At 37.2% G+C, this 20701-nt stretch overlaps 1 protein-coding gene across 2 annotated transcripts in view; it reads right to left on the bottom strand.

Annotated features, from left to right (window-relative positions):
* IBTK (inhibitor of Bruton tyrosine kinase) overlaps positions 1-20077 on the bottom strand; it is a 45386-nt gene extending 25309 nt beyond the window's left edge. For both annotated transcript variants that reach the window (XM_026695111.2, XM_026695112.2), the window contains exons 1-10: positions 19872-20077; positions 13738-14376; positions 12964-13060; positions 11355-11479; positions 9852-9962; positions 8717-8887; positions 6766-6883; positions 4433-4613; positions 1960-2083; positions 1496-1670 (exon numbers count right to left, since the gene is read on the bottom strand). In XM_026695111.2, coding sequence (XP_026550896.2) covers positions 1496-1670; positions 1960-2083; positions 4433-4613; positions 6766-6883; positions 8717-8887; positions 9852-9962; positions 11355-11479; positions 12964-13060; positions 13738-14085 — 1450 coding nt within the window. In that variant the 5' untranslated portion in view covers positions 14086-14376; positions 19872-20077. The remainder of the gene's footprint in view (positions 1-1495; positions 1671-1959; positions 2084-4432; positions 4614-6765; positions 6884-8716; positions 8888-9851; positions 9963-11354; positions 11480-12963; positions 13061-13737; positions 14377-19871) is intronic.
* Between the last annotated feature and the right edge of the window lie 624 nt (positions 20078-20701).

Here is a 20701-nt window from a genome sequence, read left to right as displayed (position 1 = left end):
ACAGCAAGAAAAAAGAAAAAGCTTTTCCAAGCATACAAAGTTAAAAGTCCTAAAATTGGCTAATTTTCTGGAGCAATAAAAAAAAATGAATTAACAGGTAGAACTATTCAGAAAAAATTGTACAATGGTCATTTATAAAGTAATATTTTGCTGGAGGTATACTGCTGAAGTAACTTATAGGTAATTAAAGAAAATACTAATAGTTAATTATAGTTTAGTTATATATATATCTATATCTATCTATATCTATCTATCTATCTATCTATCTATCTATCTATCTATATAAAATTTAAAATACATTAGAGAACCACAATTTCAGAAGATCCTCCACAAATTTCAGTATAACAACCCAGGATCTACTTTATGCACACAAAACGATAGAACCCAACATTTTACACTGTCTATGCATCCAATTCCAAAAGTTTGCAGTAACAGACTAATATGTCATATGTATGAAATAGTATGAATGCAATTCTTAATTACAGAGAGACATATGCATATATTAGAGTATATATCTTGTGTTTTAAAATTATCTTGAAATATTTAATATGCTTAGTTAGAAAAACAAAATCATCTGTAGCATAATTGTAGTTTAACAGATATGTTGGTTTATGACATCATGTCAACGGAAATTCCAGGGCAAGGGTCCCCAACCCTCAGGTCTACCAGGCCATGAGCTGTTCACAATGGGACTACCCAAAGTGGCAGGCAGGCGAGCACATACACATGCACTCAATTTCTGCGAATGCTTACCCTGCCACCCCGCAAAGCCAGAAAAGTTGGAGAACTTTGTTCTAGGGTTAATCATATGTAATTTTTAATTTTGTATCTGTACACATCAAGTTTAGAAATAACTAGAGGTAGTCCCTGTCTTACAACCACAATTAAGTCCAAAATTTATGTTGTTAAGTGAGACATTAAGTGAGTTTTTCCCCATTTTACAACTTTTCTTGCCGCATTTGTTAAATGAATCACCACAGTCAGTAAGTTAGTAACATGGTTGTTAAGTGAATCTGGGTTCCCCGCTGACTTTTTTTGTCAGAAGGTCGCAAAAGGTGATCACATGACTCTAAGACACTATAACTGCCATAAATGTGAGTCAGTTGCCAAGCATCCTAATGTAAATCACATGTTCATAAGTGTGAAAAATGGTCATAAGTCACTCTTTTCATGCCGTTGTAACTTTGAACGGTTGCTAAGTGAATGGTTGTAAGTTGTATGAGTGAAATTAAATGTTGTTTTTTAACTGAGGGAATTCCTTCTGTTACGTAAACGTAAGACTGCAATTTGCCACTTTCACTGCAACTTTCTCATGTGCTCCCAAAATTTTCTCTGGACACAGAAAGAACAAGGCAGATAAATGTTGACTTCAGGGGAAAAGGAATGCGATGCATGCCTATTCTATTCATTTCATACCCAGGATATTCATGTTGATACATATTCAAAAATGATTAAATTTTAAGGCTTTAGTTTTGTCAAAAGGAGGTTAACTGACCTCTCTTTTCTGAATGTCTGTTCCCGTCCATCCATTTGCCCTTAAAAGCTTCACCATCCTGTGTAACGAACATAATTTCATTCCTATTTAGAAAAATATCAGACATATACACCTGGCGGCCATAGATCCATCGGCACTGTTTCATTGAACTGTTGGCAGATTTCCAGCACAACACCTAAAATATAATACATTAAAAATGGAAAGAAAAATATGTCTACATAGTGGCACTATATCTTCATTCTGCACTTATTATTTTCTGTAGTGAGAAGTCAATATAGCCAGCTGGCTTCAGAAACCTAATTGTCTCTATGATCTACTGATGCAACTATACATAATTGTAAACCAATCGAATAAGGAAATTTTCCGTGTTAGAAAGGGGGAAAGGGGGGGAGTGTACAATAAGCATGCTTATTGTATGCTGTCCAGATGCAAAAATGGAGGGGAAAGAAGAGGAGACAACTTACTCTTCCAGCTTGATCCAGTGCAAGAATATAAATCCTCAGACCTCCATTTTCTTTAAGATGTTGAGGATTCACCCTGTAATCCAAATGCCCTCCGCTTACAAGAACCTTTTTTAGGTTAAGTTGCCTAAACAAGGACAACAAAAGAATTTATGCCAACATAAACAAAAATAACAACAGAAAAAGAAATCTCACTTGGCAAATTTAACAAGTGAATTTTAAATGAAAAAACTGAAGTGTTGACAGAGCCCAATGACTAAACAAAGAGAACATGATACAGTAACCTTTCTTATTCCTAAAAGAATATCACATCTGTACAATAAGCCAATGTTAACATTTTGCTTCACAAATCATGCAATATCTATCACATAACTTTTTTAAAAAAATATTGTGCATCAATAAATACAAAACAAACTATTGATTTTAAGATAGTATCTGAAAGAATCACTGTAATGCAAAAGAAAAATATGACGGTAACATTCAAAATTCCCTTACAACTCACAGTGAGAGTTAGAAAGTGCAGTGGCTTAAATCCTTAACCTTGGAGACAACTGGAGAATTAAAATACTTTAAAATCTAGATAAGGCTATTCTGGGTCTTACAAACCCTCACAAACCTAATCCTTTCAGCTTTCTTTATACTGAATAAATCAAATTCACTCATTATATGAGTTGCATTAATTAAATTGTAAGTATTACTGACAAAAGTGCATGCAAAGTTGCTTGGGTACCTGAAAAGGGAAAGCTAAGCATTATTTTTAAGAAAGCATTATAGTTGCAGATTCAAGTAAGCTGGAAAGAATTTGATGATAATGATTCAAATGATAGTTACAGTCTAGGCAATAGAAATTTGAGAAATCCAAAAATCCACATAATGTAGTATCAAGTTATAATTTATAAAGAAGATAAGAAATTGCATTTAAACATTTACAGAATTTCCATTTCCATTTTACAGTAACTTAAGCTAAACAAAATACAATTTACATTATCTACACTATCAGCATTTGGAATAACATGTTGGAACTGTACTTCCAAAAACAAGGCCTGGAAAAAAACTGATTTTTTATATTGAAATTTCACTAAAATTAAATACTGATTACATGCAGTTGACAATGCAATATTACATGTCATTCAAAAAAATGGGTACTACACATTCTTCAGGCAGAATTGATCTAATCAGCCAGCCTATTACAGGAAAAGCCATTATTATTATCAGGTGAGGTGGGCTAAAAATCAAGAAGGATCAAGCCTCATTCAGATTTCATTCCAGAAGATGCTCAAGTTTCTCCATATAGTCTTTGGGTATTGACTGATGACTTCTTGATTCGAATGTACTATTATGGCCTTTGGATTATTATTTCATTTTTAATTTATTTTAATGCTGTTTACCATGGATGCTTATATTTCAACTTACCCTGAACATTTTATAGGTATACAGCATTGTGTGTCTTATGGGATTTAGTGGTATACTAGCTGACTGATTGACTGGTGGACTAATGAGATGAAAAAAATCAGGCATATATTTCCACTTGATCCTCTGTAGAACACAGAATTTCTCTGCAAATAATGCTGCATACTAACTTTCAAATAAATCTCAGTAAGCCCAACACCATTTTGTCACAGCTACCGTCACAAGCCAAATCAATAGAATTTCATGTACAGTATGAACAAGTAAAAGGTGAGTAATTGGAGGGGGGTGGTCTCTAGAAAAATGCATCAAATTGCTTGTCTGCAATGGGCAACTCTACCCACAGCTGTCACGTGGCTACCTAAAACCAAATCAGCCTTTGGTCAAAATTATTGCCCGAGCTCTGCAACAGAATTTTGAAACTAAATCCAGCAGAATGATTTATATCTAATTTACATTTTAACTCTAGGGTCATCATCATTCACTTTTACTGGGAAAAATTACATTATTATTACAATATTAATTTGTAGCACTTTAAAAAAATGCTATAATGAAATATCGTAAGTGGCCCTCATTTAATTGCTTTAACAGACTAACACAGGTATTATTCCGAAAATGTTAAATATTGTTTTTTTCACTGAAGTTCTTTCTCTGGAAAAAAAATGTTCAAAAGTTGAATATTTTTAAAGGATTTCTACTGGTATGTTTACAAACTAGATTTGGTTTGTATTGACTTGTGTTCCAGGAATACTGTATTTTTAAAAAACAGATTGCATCCAGGCCAGCTCTATGTGCAAAAGCCTATTTCACACAACTGGCAGAACAGTCTAGACAAAGACTTGTACAACTATACAATGGAGCAAGCAATATTAGTCCTTTCACATGCAACCTTCTGCATCACAACTCAAATACCCTAGAATTAGATATCAGTAATATTGGTATGCTCAAAACAGAAGATTTTGCAAAAAAAAAAAAAACACCAACAACCACAGCCTTTCAATCTGTTGACAGTTAAAAATGTTCAGGAAGAGAAGCTTAGAGAATTCTCTGGAAAAAAAAAACCACTCACTTGGAAGCAATCTTCTTGCACTGATAATCACTAAGCAAATAGATGTCTCCTTTTTCAGTAACACAAACTGTGGCACCATCACTTGCAGTGACAAAGGACATATTGATGTCCTTATGATGTAGAGCAGAGACTTGGCGAGGAGAAGTTACACACTTCTCTCCATTAGGATCTAGCAAGTATCCTACAATGTAAGAGAATACCCTAAATGTCAAGTTTTTCAGATCTAGAATAATTTGGTATTCAAGCAGAATTCTTTTCTTATTAAGAAAGGCAGAAATAAGTGTTTTCCATTCATCCACTTGCACTTGCCTGGAGGATCAAAAAAATAATTTTAAACATATGCCAACGTATGGAGCAGCTTTATACTGATTTAGTCCACTATACTCAGCACTTTTTTTTCTGATCATTAACAATGTTCCAGGATCTTCTTGCCAAAGAACAGATCTTTTGTAATGAAGACCACATTAAAAGAGAACATTGGAAAAAATTACAGATTACAGCATGGAAAGAAGGTCACAAAATCTGTTTGTTAAATGAATAATTGCACAACACTCTGTTTAGCATATCACTAAAAGCCAACCTTATAGGGAAGATTCAATTGTATGAAAACATTTTACAAACAAAACTTTACTCCTAATACGGTTAATATGTAATATGGAGCACATTTATTTGAAAGGGTCTTAAACCTATATAGTTTCATCAAGATTCATAATGCAATTGTTTACCAATCTGAATCCATTGCTAAATTTACAGATTAAACTCACATACTCTTTCAAGGATTTTTCTAAAATTTGTACCCATGTTTCCTTGATTATGTAGCTGATAAATTGATACATGTTTGAGTTCAGTTTAATTTAATTACAAATTCTGTGTTTCAGCATTAAAGATATCTATATTCTGAATATTAAGCTTGGAGGAATTCTTCTAGTTTGTTAGAATAATCCTTCCTTTTGTGAGGATGGGCTGGAAAATTCATTCATTGCATAGGCAAGATATATAGAAAGAGGGCTAGAAAACAAAGGAAATCAAATAACTAAGAGGAAAACTGCAATATGAAAAATCAACAACTTCCCAAGGGCATAGTTTAACAGCATTAACAGCACTAGTTCAAATACATGTCATCTTTGGCATTTCATTACCGTGTTTCTCACAAAATAAGGCCGGGCCTTTTTTTTTTTGACCCCCGAAAAAACGGCTAGGCCATCTTTTCAGGGGTGACTTAATTTCCCCCCCCTTGCATCCTCAGGTGGGCGGGCGGCAACAGCTTGGATGTTTGAGAGACCTTCCGCCACCGTTGCTTTCCCTTCTCCCTTGCTGCCGCGGCATTAGAGCAATGCCGCGGCATTTGGCGCAGCCACGTGCGGCCAGTCAGGGCTCCTCCCTGCAACCGGAGCCCTGAGGAGACACTTGGCTTCAGGCACTCCTGTCACCGCCTTCCCTTTGCCTTCGAAGGTAAAGCAAATTATTTTAAAAACAACACCCTACAACAAAGCCTCAGCTGACAGGCGGGCCCTCCTGCTGCAGCTCGCTTTCCCAGCTCTGCCCAGCCCGCATGGCTCCGGCGCAGCCCTGGCAGGATGAGTGGAGGGCCCAGTGGGGAGGCGCTCGCTGCCTTGGTGAGAGCTCTGACGCGGGGCAGGGGGGGCCTGCCTGTCAGCTGCGCTGGGCGCCCCAGGCGAAGCTCTTTGCGCTCTGCCCGGCACCAGGCAGGGATGGCGGCTGGGTGCTTGTCCCGAGGTGGGTTGATCCTGCACTGCGGCCCCGGGAGATTCGCCTCCTCACGTGGGGTTGGGCTGCCCTCTCGGGCAGGGGAGGCTTTGTTGTAGTAGGGTGTCGTTTTTAAAATAATTTGCTTTACCTTCGAAGGCAAAGGGAAGGCGGCGACAGGAGCGCCTGAAGCCAAGTGTCTCCGCAGGGCTCCGGTTGCAGGGAGGAGCCCTGGCTTGCCACATATAGCTGCGCCAAATGCCGCGGCGTTGCTCTAACGCCACGGCAGCAAGGGAGAAGGGAAAGCAACAGTGGCGGAAGGTCTCCCAATATGAAGTGCCCCACCAACGCAGGCAGCACCATATCCAGGCATGCAACAAAAGTACTTCCTAACGGCAAGCCCCCCCCCACCATTCCCCCCCCATTTCGCATGTTTAGTATGGGCCTTAATTTGGGGGGAGGGGCTTAATTTGATTTTATGCCAATAAAACATGGTGGGGCTTCCTATTGGTAGAGGCCGTATTGTTGGAGAAACACGGTAGTGGTACCGCAAGTAGATTGTAAAAATTATAGCAACGTTTAAGAAATTTCCTCACAAACATCAAATGTTTTTTATTCCCTCTCACCTAATTGTCCACCATTCAGTCCCATTGTATAGACTGCTTCTTTGGTCCATAATACTGAATGGAATCTCCCTGCAGCCACACCAATCACTGTCCTTCCCTTAAGATTTTTTGCTTGAACCTGTTTTAAAAAGCCCACATACATACATGCAGATGTCATAAATCAAATCAGCTTAGTCATGAATCTAAAGAACAGGAAAGCAACAGAATTCAACAAAGACATTTTAATTCATAAATGAAAAAATAAGAACATAATTAAATCAGCCACTGAAAAAAGACACTCACTGCCACAGTGACACCACAACTTTGAAATTCCCTTCTCAGGAAAAGTTGCCAAGCAATCTCTTTTTAGTTTTAGATGTCAGAGAGAAACGTTTCTTATCCAGCAGACTTGGATACCTGTCAGTGATCTCGAAGAACTCTTAATTGTTAGAGAGCTTGTCAAGGGCTTGTAATGTTCCCTTAGATTGCAATGTCCTTTAATATTTTATTGCTGTCATCTGTTTGTCTCATGTTTAGATTAAAAGCACCAAGAACGATGTTAATCACAATAAAATGCTTAACAGAGTTCTGGAAAGCACTCAAAACAAGAGGCTCAGAACAGCAAAGCTTCAAAGCAGCTTTCCCCCACTATCTTTGTGTGCATATTTGCATGCATGCAGTCACTTCATTTCTCTGACAGATCCAGCAGAAGCGCTGGATTATTTTTTTATTAATTAAAGGCAGTTTATATACCTAATATATATCTGAGCTGTGGTGGTGCAGTGGCTAGAATTCAGTATTGCAGGCTAATTCTGTTGACTGCTGATTACCAACAGTTTGTCAGTTTGAATCTCACCAGGCTCAAGATTGACTCAGCCTTCCATCCTTCCGAGGTTGGTAAAATGAGGACCCAGATTATTGGGGGCATTATGCTAACATTGTAAACTGCTTAGAGAGGACTATAAAGCCCTAGAAACTGTTTATAAGTCTAAGTGCTATTGCTAATATTCCTTCTTCCTATAATCCCTACAATAACAATCCTGCGAGTGACTGACCCAAAGTCATTCAGATCAGGGGTCACCAACCTTTTGGATCTCAGGGGCCACCAAACTCATACTTTTAAATCCTGAGGGCCACTAATACGATTTTTTTTAAAAGCTAATATATTTAATATATTTTTTTATGTTAAATATATATGTGTGTATGTGTGTTTTTGTAGATTTTCACGGGTACAGGTATGTAGGTCTAGGTGTGTTCGGGTCTTTTCCCGTGTAAGATTAAGAGTATCTTGGTAACGTTTTGGCAAGGTTCCACTTGCCAGCCTCAGGCTGGTGCTTTCGGCTTTGTGCCAGTGCAAGCAGTGTGTGATCGGAGCTGCTGTCTCTCTATAAATACTGGTGGTAAGGGCTGGTGTGCTGGGCTGGTTGGCTGCGCTGCTGCCTCTTGATTGGTTGATGGAGTTGATGTTGGTGTAATGGGCTGTGTAATGGCCTTGTGAGTTTTGTTGTGGAGATATCCTAGATCTTGTGCTGTGATCTCCTGGGTAGTTTGTTTTGTAGTGATCTTTTTTCCATTAGCCTCTCGTGTTTTAACGGCTTGAGTAATGGGTTGTGTGATGACCTTGTGAGATTCTGGATTTTATATACTTAAATTGTGATAGAATTTAGTTAATCCTTCTACAAACAGGCTTTGTGAACTGCCTAGAACTTTTATAATAGAGCAGAATATAAATACTGTAAAATAAATATCACACAATATTACTACTGGCACTACAACTGATGTAGGAATGTGCATATATTATTTTGAATTGTAAGGATTAAGATGAGCAGCTATAGAAATTGTGATGGATGGAGGGATGGATGGTAAGTAGGTAGAATGTGTTCATGCTCACAAGGTGTGCATACTTGATGCATGAACATACAAATGTATAGGCACATCTAAAACATTTTCTTAGTAAGGAGGCTAATTTTACCAGTCTGGGAACCCTGCAGTTAGGAACAGGAGGATGTATACCAAGTTGATGAAAAGTATTGATGCCAAAGGCATATATATATCCATCTTCTGTTAGTACAAGTGTATGGTCTTTAGCTGCTGCCACTTGAGAACACTGATGATCCAGCAAGCTTTCTACCACTCTAGGAATCTAAAACAGATTAAGAAGAAAATGTCACCTTCCATGTTTCAAGCCACATCTCTCTCTCTCTCTCTCTCTCTCTCTCTCTGTTAGAAAGTTCATTATCAAGAACTCAAGCAAAATCACCTTCAAAATGATTATTTAATGTGTTTCCACTCATTCTTTGTCTTGTAGGACACCTTGTAACAATACTGTTATTATGATACAAGATTTTGTGGAGAAAATAAAACTCTCTCAATGCTGGTAACTTTTCCTGTAATAGGATAACCCCATACATACTGGAAACCGACTAAATAAATATCCTAATAGTGTTTTCATTTTATTCTAATAAATTTGTTAATTTTAAAGTATAGGATTCTGTTTTGCTGAAAAGTACTCATCTATGGCTACCTTTCAAATAAGATTATTCTTTAATTTATGTTCACTACCAGATAGTTTGAAAACTCATTAATAATGAAAGCAACCCATTATTTATGGAATCAACTACCAACACAACTTTTAAATTAAAAAAAGCTCAATATGACCTACTTGTTAAAATTAGAATTACAGCATCCCTTAATTTCTTCAAGAAGTATATATGTAGAAATACACATGAGTATATATATTTGCTTTTATGCTGTATGCCCATGTACATAAAGAGTTAAAAGTATAAGAATGGTATTTTAATATTATAAGACAACCTTATACCCTCCAACTACACTGGACTATTTCCATCATCATTTCCATTATTCTACTATAGAATAAAAGTCTCAAGCTGTGGATTACGGGGGAGTAACATCTGGGTGTGTCCATGACATTCTGGATATGCAATTAGAATTATAGCATATTTAAAGCAGAGTATATTAAACAGAAACATGTTTTTCAATATCTGTAAAATAGCCACTTTTTAAAAGAAAGTCATACCATGTATATAGCTTAGTGGATCTAAAAATCAATTATTTTTTCATAATCTAAATTATTAGTTTTAAAATACCAAGCAAGTCTGTTGATCACCATGCCCCAAGCGACCTCCTTGACCATGCCCACAAGTATAAACCTGTCCTTTCTGGGAAAGGAACACCGAATGAAATTTGCAGAGTACCACCTAAGGAAAGAGAGATTTTTTAAAAAGTAAGAACTTGAACTTCATGTAGCTAACTTTTGCAAAGTAATTTGATATTTAAAATCATTTACTCTGTAATAATATGGAAACAAATCATGCCTCGATTTTAAATATATACTAAACAAATTTAAATACCGTATTTCCCCATGTATAAGCCACCCCTTTTTTCCAAAATTTTCAAGCCCAAAAGGTAAGGGGGTGGCATATACAAAGCAGGTACACTTTTTATACGTGAAAAATGCATAAAATAATAAAGTAGGAATAAACTGGTTTTCCAGCAGTATGCTATACTTTTTTGTAAAAATTGTACGTGATGATACGATTACGAGTGCGAGTACGCGATAGAAATGCATACGCTAGGCATCGGCCTGAATGCTTCGTTCCTACTCTCGTTCCGATGCGTAGATTGCTAGCGTCGCCCGCACCACTTTCAGCGTCATGACCGAAGTTGTAGATCTAGACGTCGAATTTTGTTTCTTTGTAAATTTTCTTTCTTCATAACTTGTTTCTCTAATAAAATATTTTTTTCAAAACTTCACAGTCCAAAAATTGGGGGGGGTGGCTTATACAAAGGGGGTGCTTATACATGGGAAATACGGTAAATTGCACATTGTTCATTTATAATACTAGATGCCTACACAAAGAACCACTTACTATATTGACTGTATTACAAGAAAAATTAACGTAAGAAAAATATATACTTTTAAAAATTATTGTCTTTATTTTTAATATTTTTAAATGCTTTCTAAAAACAACAAAACTTACCAAGATAAAGCATAACTTTGCATGATTTTATGCATGTGGGTCACTTCCTACATATCCACTATGGAAGGGTTAAAATTCTGCCATTTCTGGCTGTATTCCATGCCAAACCTGACTCCTACAGGTAACCAAGGAGATATGGAACATTGGACGTGGTAAGTGCCCCTTTGTGGAAGGATAAGATGCCAACTCCTTCCTGGAAGTGTGTGCTCTCTTGAAGAAGCCCTCTCTCAGTTGAACCATGCTAAACAACTACTGCCTAGTCTCCATCCTTCTCTTTGAAAAGAAGGTTGTTGAGAAAATAGGGAAGACCATAGGGGAAAGAATGACATCAAAGTTCTAAAAATTACTTCTTGTTGAGGATTTTAGTATAGGATTGGATCAGAAACTAAAGTATTTATGAAATCTGAAAAAAAAAACTGATTTAGTCACAGATGTATAATAAGAAACGTGGGCCAAAAGAATATCACAGCTCTTTTCAAATATTCCTGTTAAGAAGAAAGGAAGCTGCTACGTAAGAACTCCTCCCAACCTCTATGGTCAATCAAGTGTTTACAACTGCCGCCACTCTAGTTTCCCACCTTGCAATACTTTCCACAATGCCTACATTACCTGCTTAATATAAATCCCATTTCGAGGAAAGAAATCCACCGATTCAGGATGGTGTCTACTCTGCTGACGACCATGGCCTAAAGTAAAATTAATGTTGTTTCCCCAGGTGTAGACATCTGTGGGATCTAAAGTAAAATGTTAAGTTCTTCACTGCAGTTGTCTCATTTGACATGTGGATGAAATGCATTTTTTTTCTGCTTATGAATGCTTTTCATATATTCCCGAAATATAATTTAGGAATATTAATCTATATTACCATATTATTGCAACAAAATTGTACACCCAATAATTTGCATAATCAAAATTAAGATAATAGCATCTTAAAGGATAGACATATTCAATGTACAACCAGACATATAATTCTATCAAAGCTGAATCAGACATTATTCATAATAGCAAGTGTTGTATTTTCAATTTTTATATTATACTAGACGGTCCATGCCCTATTTCCTGCCTGTTTCCCCATTGAGTTTCCTTGTGGGAAACTGGCAGGGAGCACCAGAGATCTCCCTTACGTTTCCAGCAGGCAGCTAAGTGACTGCTAGAGGAAAGAGAACAAGGGATTGCAAGACTGACTGGGAAACTGTCACAAAACACTGAAAATAAAGATCATGTGACTGCTACACCAGTGCAACAGCATCCAGTAGCAATGAAGCAGACCCAACTTTCCTTCCCTCAGGACTCATAAGTCCCACATTTTGGATATATTCTGTAAGCCGATTTGAGGTACCTTGGTTCAAAAATTATTGCTCTATGATGCACCATTTTGCTTGGTTAAAGGACATAACAAGAATTTTAGTAGATTACAGATACAAATATATTTCACTTTACAAGTAAATTTTGTAAAATATGTTCCCAAAGGCAAATTGGTACTACAGTTGATACCAAAGCTGATACTTACTTTTTTATTACAAAACAGAACTTAAAAAACAGTGTTTTGGAGGAAAGGGCAATTTATTTAATAGTAACATATTTTATTAAGAGAATAAGCTGAGCATACAAGTTCAGAAGAAAAAAATTAGCATGGAGCACCAGATGGTATGTAAGAGTACAGTAGTAAAAGTGGTAGTTATTGCTATCATTAGATAAAGTATATGGATTATTCCATTTAAAAATGTAATTTACAAATTTAAAAAGGTACAAAAGTGCAGTTTCAATATGCTAAGCTAAATTAGCATAAAATTACTTTAAGAGAGTAGATTATAACCTCACCCTTTTTAATGGCAGCAATAATATATACATGATGGTCCAAAATAGATTTAACAATACCCTCAAGTTGGAACAGTCAAACAGTGCAGCTTTAGGATAAAAGATTACTTCTACAAGCAGAGCAGACATGAAATATTGGCCTTCCTGGTTTTCTAATTGACACCTACCCACTATAATGGATTGAAAATGGACAAGTTAAAGTACTTAACAATGTCCATACATTGTTTTATGAGAATTGTTTTTAAGACCAAATATACCAAGGAAGATATTCAATATCTAATGGACTGTTACATTCAAAAGATATTTTAATATAGTCACTGACTATATCTCTTCCCATCATCCCAAAAACAATTAGGTTTATGTTTAAGTGCATAACAAGCCTTTCAGTATAATGACCAACCTGTATTCTTGAAGGTAACGAAGGCTGGCCTGTCTTTCATAACAAGATCCAAAGCCGACAAGCCTTCTTTATCCTGAACATACAAATTCACACCATGCTGAAAGCAAGGGGGAAATATAATGAATAAAATGAGACACTGCACTAAACTCATAGTACCCAAATAGAATAATGTACAAACCCTACCCAACTAAGCCATGATGTCAGGCTAAACAATCCCCAACCTTGTTAAATGCAGTAATATTTTTTGACCAACTACTACTATTTACTACTACTTTCTTCATTTTTACATTCACACATTGTCTTCTCTTTTCTTTCACTTTCTCTGGCAAGTTAAATTCAATTATTGCACCCCTAAAGTAAGGATATTTAATAAAGCAGTTACCAAATACAGTCTACATAACACAATCTAGAATTACTCTCTAGTTTAAAGCCATTATAATAGATTTGAAAAGGCAAATCTGAATCTATTATCTCATATATTTTTCTACTTCACTTAACTTGATTAAGAAATAAATTTCTTTCCAATTAGTTTTAATTCTTCAACATTTGTGGGTGGGGGGCCTTTTTGCTTAAACATTGTCGAAAGACCAATCTAGTTACTTTATTTAGCACTTCAGCAAACAGCTAAAAGCTATGTGTAAATAAAAGAATTATTAACTACATGGGATCTGTCAACAATGCAACCAGCATCTGTTTATACTTTTTTTCCTTTTGCCCACTATTTGATTTCAGGCTTGGCATAGATTCGTAATGTTAATAAAAGCGGTGAAATACCTTTAGCAATGACCACGCACAATCTATATGGCCATAGAAAATGCCACGATGCAAAGCTGTCCATCCCGACTCCTTGTCTTTGGCTAACAAATCCACTCCATTTGTTTCTGCCAACCAGTCTAGCACTCCTTTTTTACCACAAGAAGAGGCAATATGCAGGGCATTCCTGCCAAACGTATCCTTGCTTGTTGCAGCATTATAGCAGTGAGAAGTAAGGAAGGCTTTGATCTGACCTTCACTTCCCCGAGTCACTACTGAAACAATATCTAAAGCATGCTGTAATGAACGACACTTTGAGGTACAATCAGGCACCAAAGAACTCATCTTATTCCCTGCTGAACTGTTCATTTACGCAAGATGTGGCCCTGCAAATTCTCCCTTTGCTCTTTCTTCACAAGAGGTTCATGATTTCCACCTTTCGGGCAGCTTCCATGGGAATCTTTGTGCTATTAAGGCTTGATACTTAAAAAAATAAATAACTTTATCAATATAAATTCACAGTTTTATTTCCTCATTTTAAATCTAAATATATTATTACTGTCCAGAAAAAAATATGACTACAAAAAGCAACACACGGAGGGGGGGGCTCCCCCTCCACTCAGTCTAGTTCTTTCAGATAGCCATAATTGCAAGAGAGACCTGTAAGAAGAGATAAAGAAGAAATAGATTAGACTATCTTAACATCGTAGAATTGCAGTTTCTTTCTTTTCTTTTTTTTTAGAAAAAAAGCAACATTTCAAAATCAAAATTTCCACCACCACCACCCCAATAGTTTTCACCCGTATTCTATTCAAAGCTTGGAGAAAGACTCAGGTTTTGAGGGCTCATTTATGGAGGGGGTACACAAAAATATGAAACTGATATAACATTTTTCCAGGGGGCAGGTGCTATGATAGTGAAGACCTATTTCTTTTGTCCCATCAGATGATAGTGTTTAATAAGGGGACCTGAAGCAGGCCAACTTTGCCTGACCATAGAGTATGGAGAGAAGTAGATGGCTCCTCAAATAATAAATTTGGCAGCAGGGAACCACACCCAAGAGGATGGATGCATCTGAATATGTGATCCTGACAATTACTGTCATGATGAGATTTCAGTACTATGATGCAGTCTTAATTAGCAGTTCCCAAAACAGCATTAATAAATTTGTAATACTCATTTGTTAAGATCCAATCAAGTAAATGTTACACATGATATTCACAGTGCTTAATCTCAATGGATATGTTTTTCTTTTTTAATTATTTCTTTTTAAATAGAACTCAATCCTCAACTGAATTTATTTGACAGAAAGTTATTTCTCCTTTTAAGAGAATAGTAATGATTTAAATTTTGTGGTAAAATGCTGTATTTGTTTGCAGAAAAGCCCATCTGCAAATGAGCTGACTCTCAGTTTTAATTAAAATATTATGAAAAATGTGACATCTGCAGATAATAGAACCCTCAAAAATTTTCATATATTTTGATTTTCATAATTGATATCCATAATGGGTGCATTTTAATAGTATTTTGATTTAAAAATTGAGAGTCTGCTTATTTGCAGATGGGTTTATCCATGTTTTGTTGTTCGTTGCGAAGTCATGTCCGACCCATCGCAACCCCATGGACAACATTCCTCCAGGCCTTCCTGTCCTCTACCATCTTCTGGAGTCCATTTAAGCTCACACTTGCTGCTTCAGTGACTCCCTCCAGCCACCTAATTCTCTATCATCCCCTTCTTCTATTGCCCTCAATCTTTCCCAGCATTAGGCTCTTCAGTGAGTCCTTCCTTTATCCATGAGTACACTCAAAATATGTGGGTAGTTTTTAAAACCATACACATACACACACACACACACACACACACACACACACACACACACAGAGTGACATAAATCTGATTCCATAGCAGTACAAATCCCACATGGTCATAGCGTCCTTGGGTCATGTGATTAGCATTTGCACCTTCTGACAGCTTCCTCCTTGACTTTGCTTATTGGAAGCTGGCAGCAAAGGTTGCAAATGGTGATCTATAACAGGATGCTGCAATGTCATAATTAAAAACCAAATCATGACCATGGAGATGCTGTGAAACTTCAGGCATGAGGACCCATCATAACTCTCCCTCATGCAGCACATCCTACCTTTGAAATGAACAAGTGACACTTCAACAGGACTACTTGTATTTGTAGATAAACCAATCTACAGATAAGCCAAAACTCATTTTGGGGGTGTATTTCACTATTTAAAATTCTAAGCTCAACCATGAGTATATTCAATGTCTTTATATTGAATTAAAAATAAATTAAAAATATGTTTAAACACCAGAACAACTTTTTAACATATTATGAAGTAAATTTTATACGAAAGATTCTCTTTTAAGGAGATAGGAGTACAGGAATGGCAATAAATTTAATCATATCCATGTTAGAAATACAATAATGTGTTTAATCTAAAAGCATTACAATTGACCCCCAAGTGACCCCCAAAGCATAATGTATTCTAACCTCATAGATTTCAGAGATATACCATTCAGAATATCAGCAAGTATGCAATAAAATATAAACACATTTCTAACTTCTCCTTTCTGGACATGTTTACAAACAATAGAAAGAGAACAGAGTTCTTTGTCACAGAACAAAGAAACCTGCAACAAATCTCATGACTATTTAAAATGAATCAACTAATAGAATGCCAAGTAGCTTGCAACAATGCAAGTGCCTGTGTGTACCAGAAGCCTCTCAGAACACTGAATTATCCAATAAAGTAATTACTGGTACAATGGCTTATGTACCTTAAAACCTTATATAATTCTAGTATGTAATATCTTTGCAGCAAGTGTTCCATAGCAACTCTTTCCTTCAAGACAGTTTATCCTCAGGATTTGAGAGAACAGGCCCAACTCAGATTTGAAGTAGTTGCCAACACCACAAGTTACAACTTTCCAAATATGAACTTCATAACACCTTTTAGCAAAGTGACATCAATCTCTGATTCCATAGCAGTAGAGAATGATTAAGTCATGTATTTTATAGGAAAAGAACCAAATCACAAACAAGATTCTCTAAAGCTATGTGGTTAATTGTTGGCAGATGGGCAGATTAAAAAAAACTTTGTAGAAAAAACATGAAGGAATAAATTTTTGATTTAAAAAAAAAAATCAAAGCCTTGCTGCTTCAGACTGCATATTTAGTCTGAGATGCCAGTTAAAGAAATAAATAAAAATAATAAATAATAAAAATTCACTTACTTTAGATAAGCATGCAATTTAAAGTATTCACAGTATAGTATTGCTTGTTTCTAATTTCTCATTATTTTATTTTGCTACAGAACATTTAGATTCATTCACTTTTAATCATTAAGATTTTATTGTAAGTTCATATTATTGGAGAATATAATTGTATCTCCTTTTCATTTAAAATAAGAAAGGTAGGGTCTTATTTTAAGGTTTGGCTAGGGGGACAAACTAATGGGAATATATACTTAGACCTCCAATAAATAAATATTTTACTAGTTTCTTAGGAGCGACAAACACTGTTCTGAAACTAGCATTGTAAAAACATTAACTCAGTTCTGAAACTCAGTTAAGAGCATTTTGTAAGGGATAGTTGTAATGACTCAGGAAAAAAAACAAGGAAGAGCAATGACAAAATTCAGTTAAGCAATAAAAAGTGTCACAAAACGATGAACAAACATTTGATATTTTCATGATTTTTATAAAAGGAGAAAAATGGGGGGAAAAAACCTTGTAAATTTCAAAGTCAACATTTGGACATTTAGTCACAGTACAGTCATGGCCTAGAAAAGAAAAATAAGACCTGAAAAACTGTGTGAACTCTTCACAATGCAGACAGACAACCATGCTATTACATGCCACCTTTTTATTCCAAAATGATACAATGGTACAAAAGCTAAGTGTGCTGTTAAAAGTTAAAGTGTTGGACTGGCATCAAAAAAAAACAAAACCCAACCTCGGGTCAAGAGCATATTCAACCACAATTCACTGGGTGACTTTGGACCAGTCATTCATCCTCAGTCCAACCTGTCTCACATGGTTGTTGACTGAATGTTAGCTCACCATCTTGAGCTTTTGAAAGATGAGATAAATGAATCTCATAAATAAATACATAAAACAACCGTGGAATGCATTGGAAGTTTTTTGGGGGGGATTGACAGATCTCTTCAGGAGATTTCTTCCCTTAAAAAATACATTGCATTTCTATTAATAGGTAATGTTACTTGTTACTATATGAGGACTGGGTGTCGGACAACATCAGCCATTCAAGCTAAGCCAGGTCAAGAAACAGATACTGCAGGAATAGTACTTTACTACTGTAGCGGATAATAACAGAATCTTGAAAGCCAGTCCAAATTTATCTCTATCCCATCTTACATTAAAGAAAATCAGTGTAGAATTATTTTGAGCTTTTTCAAATATCTTTCAATTTGGGGACTGTGAAGCTCTGTGTAGCATTCTTTGACTTCTCCAAGGATCTCCTTAATAGCTTGTTCCTTCTTTCCCCATTTAATAGCTCTTTCATACTTTCCAAGGCCAACTCTAAATCCCTTTACATCAGGGATGTCCAACCTTGGCAACTTTAAGGTGTGTGAACTTCAACTCCCAGAATTCCCTAGCCAGCTATGCTGGCTGGCTGGTTGAAGTCCACACACCTTAAAGTTGCCAAGGTTGGACATCCCTGATTTACATTCCCTTTTCTACTAACAGATGTCCAATGTTATATATTTCATAAATTTTACCAGCGTCTCAGTACTAGTACTGTTAACACTATTGATGTCAGAGGGAAAAAGTATAAAAAGAGGCCCATCAAAATGCTTCAGTCACTCAACCCATATCAAACATTCTTGTGGCTTGTAATTGGGATTCATTTTAAAATATTTGCTCAGAGCCAACAAATTACAGCTAACTAGTACTTATCTACCAACAGTTGGCCTACCATGTTTGGAACATAATTCACTTAGTTTCCTAACCATAAAATACAAAATTTTATTCTAAAGAACCACATTACAACAAATAAAATAGTGAGGATGCCACAGAGAATCAAGAAATTACCAAGACCAGCATAAAAGAAACACAAACCCTAAGCAATGTTTGAAAGTGAGATGGTCAATGCTAAATTACGTATGATGGATGGATAGACACACAGACAAGTACATTTCCGTACACACACACACACACACACACTTCCTTGTTTCTCAGTATTTTACACTCATTTCTAAAAGCCATCCTATCTAAGGATTAAGGGGCATGAAAGCTAATACACCTGGAGATCACTAAGCTCACGAAGGTTGATAAAGTGACTGATCACTCTAAAGTTGAAATATTTCCATATGAGATATCTTTCTCACAAGGTAGGATTTCCTCTATTCATTCTATCAAGATAAACAACCTGCTAATGTGTAGCAATCATGCTACAGTCAGGATAAAAAGAGTCAGGAGCTCCTGACCTCAGCAACAGAAACATTACAGAGTCAGGTAGTATTTAGCATTGACAGTAAGACAAACCATCGTGCAAAGAAAAAGCTGCCCAATATGCAACCCACGAAACAGTGTCATTTTACGTCAGGATCAGAATCAGGAGAACGACAATACTGCTCTTGGGCAACTGCAGAATACAAAGTCTACTCCCCCGCCCAAAAAAAGGAAAATGCAAAGGCAGGGCCCTTTTTTTGTTACCACGATCCATAATTTTTGGATATGCATTACTGTAACCCAAGGAAATGCCGTTTTATTCTCCAGGAAAAAGAGGCAAGACTTAACTCTCGTTCCTTTTATATACTTAACTAATCTTTCTCCAGCCATTTTCACCGTTTGCACCGACTGCAGGCTCTTCTGCTCTTTCTGATCTATTGATATCAGCAATACACACACACACACACACACACACACAGCTTTAATATCTCTGTGACGTGCAGAAATTTAATCCGGACACCTAGTTCTTCTTGCCCATACTTGGAAACTCTGCACCTGTCGGATTTCTGCCTGGAAATCGGTGTGAAAAGCAGATGCTGCCCCCTCCGTGTGGGGAGGTTGTTTGAAGGTGCGCTCACTAGTCCCGCTCCCCGCACCTGCCCTCCTCCGGCCACCCGTCTCCCCGCGCTCGCCCCCGATGAATTTTCCCTTTTCGGGACTGCCTCACCAGTCGCTAGTTGAAGGAGCTAGAACGGTTACAGAAGGACGTGCGCTGGAGGGCCGGGAAACTCATCCTCAATGAGTCCGAAAGGCGCCGGGCCGGTTCAGGACGAGGCCACGGGAGGAGGCGGAGGAGGCAGAGACAACCCGAAGAGCCGCCACGGCTGCAACCTTCCAAATGCCACTGAGGGTGGCGAGAAACACAGAGGCGGCGGAGGACACGGGAGCAAAGGAGCGCAGGATTGGGCAGCGTGCTGAGTATTCCGAGTGCTTATTGGCTGGTGGGAAGACTAGCCTCCGGCTTCTGCCCAGCGTTGCAATGGGGGCGTTGACACGCGTAAAAGGGCGCTTCGGGAAGGAGGCTGAGGATAAGGAGCGGACAATAGCGGCTATGCTTCCCTTGTACCCCCTGAATTGCACGCCGGGTTGGTGTGATTTGTAGATCCAGAAGCCCTTGTGTTTCCTCGCTGAAGTATATTCCTTAGAAGACTATTTAGAGGGGTCCTTGGTGCTCTCTTGAGCTTGCTGGTTTTGTTGCAGGCATTTTATTACCCAAACGAGTCGGCAATAGCAATAAACACTTATATATTGCTTCACAGTGCTTCACTAGCCTCTGTAAACTGTTTATGGAGCCAGCATATTGCCTTCAACAGATTGTTGGAGGTCCTCATTTTCCCAATCTCAGAAGGATGGAAGGCTAAATCAACCTTGAGCCTGGTGAGATTCGAACTGCCAAGAATTAGCCGGCAGTGTTGCATTCTAACCACTGAGCCACCATGGCTCACTATCAATGCTAGTCTGGAGCTTGACTAGCACTGACAGTGTTGCCTAGTTTGG

This window comes from Pseudonaja textilis, chromosome 1 (assembly GCF_049901715.1).
Source record: "Pseudonaja textilis isolate UNSWEBS1 chromosome 1, rPseTex1.2, whole genome shotgun sequence".
In the NCBI taxonomy this organism is placed as follows: Eukaryota; Metazoa; Chordata; class Lepidosauria; order Squamata; family Elapidae; genus Pseudonaja; species Pseudonaja textilis.
Note: the sequence above shows the minus strand (reverse complement) of the source record. Positions and strands in the feature narration are given on the sequence as shown.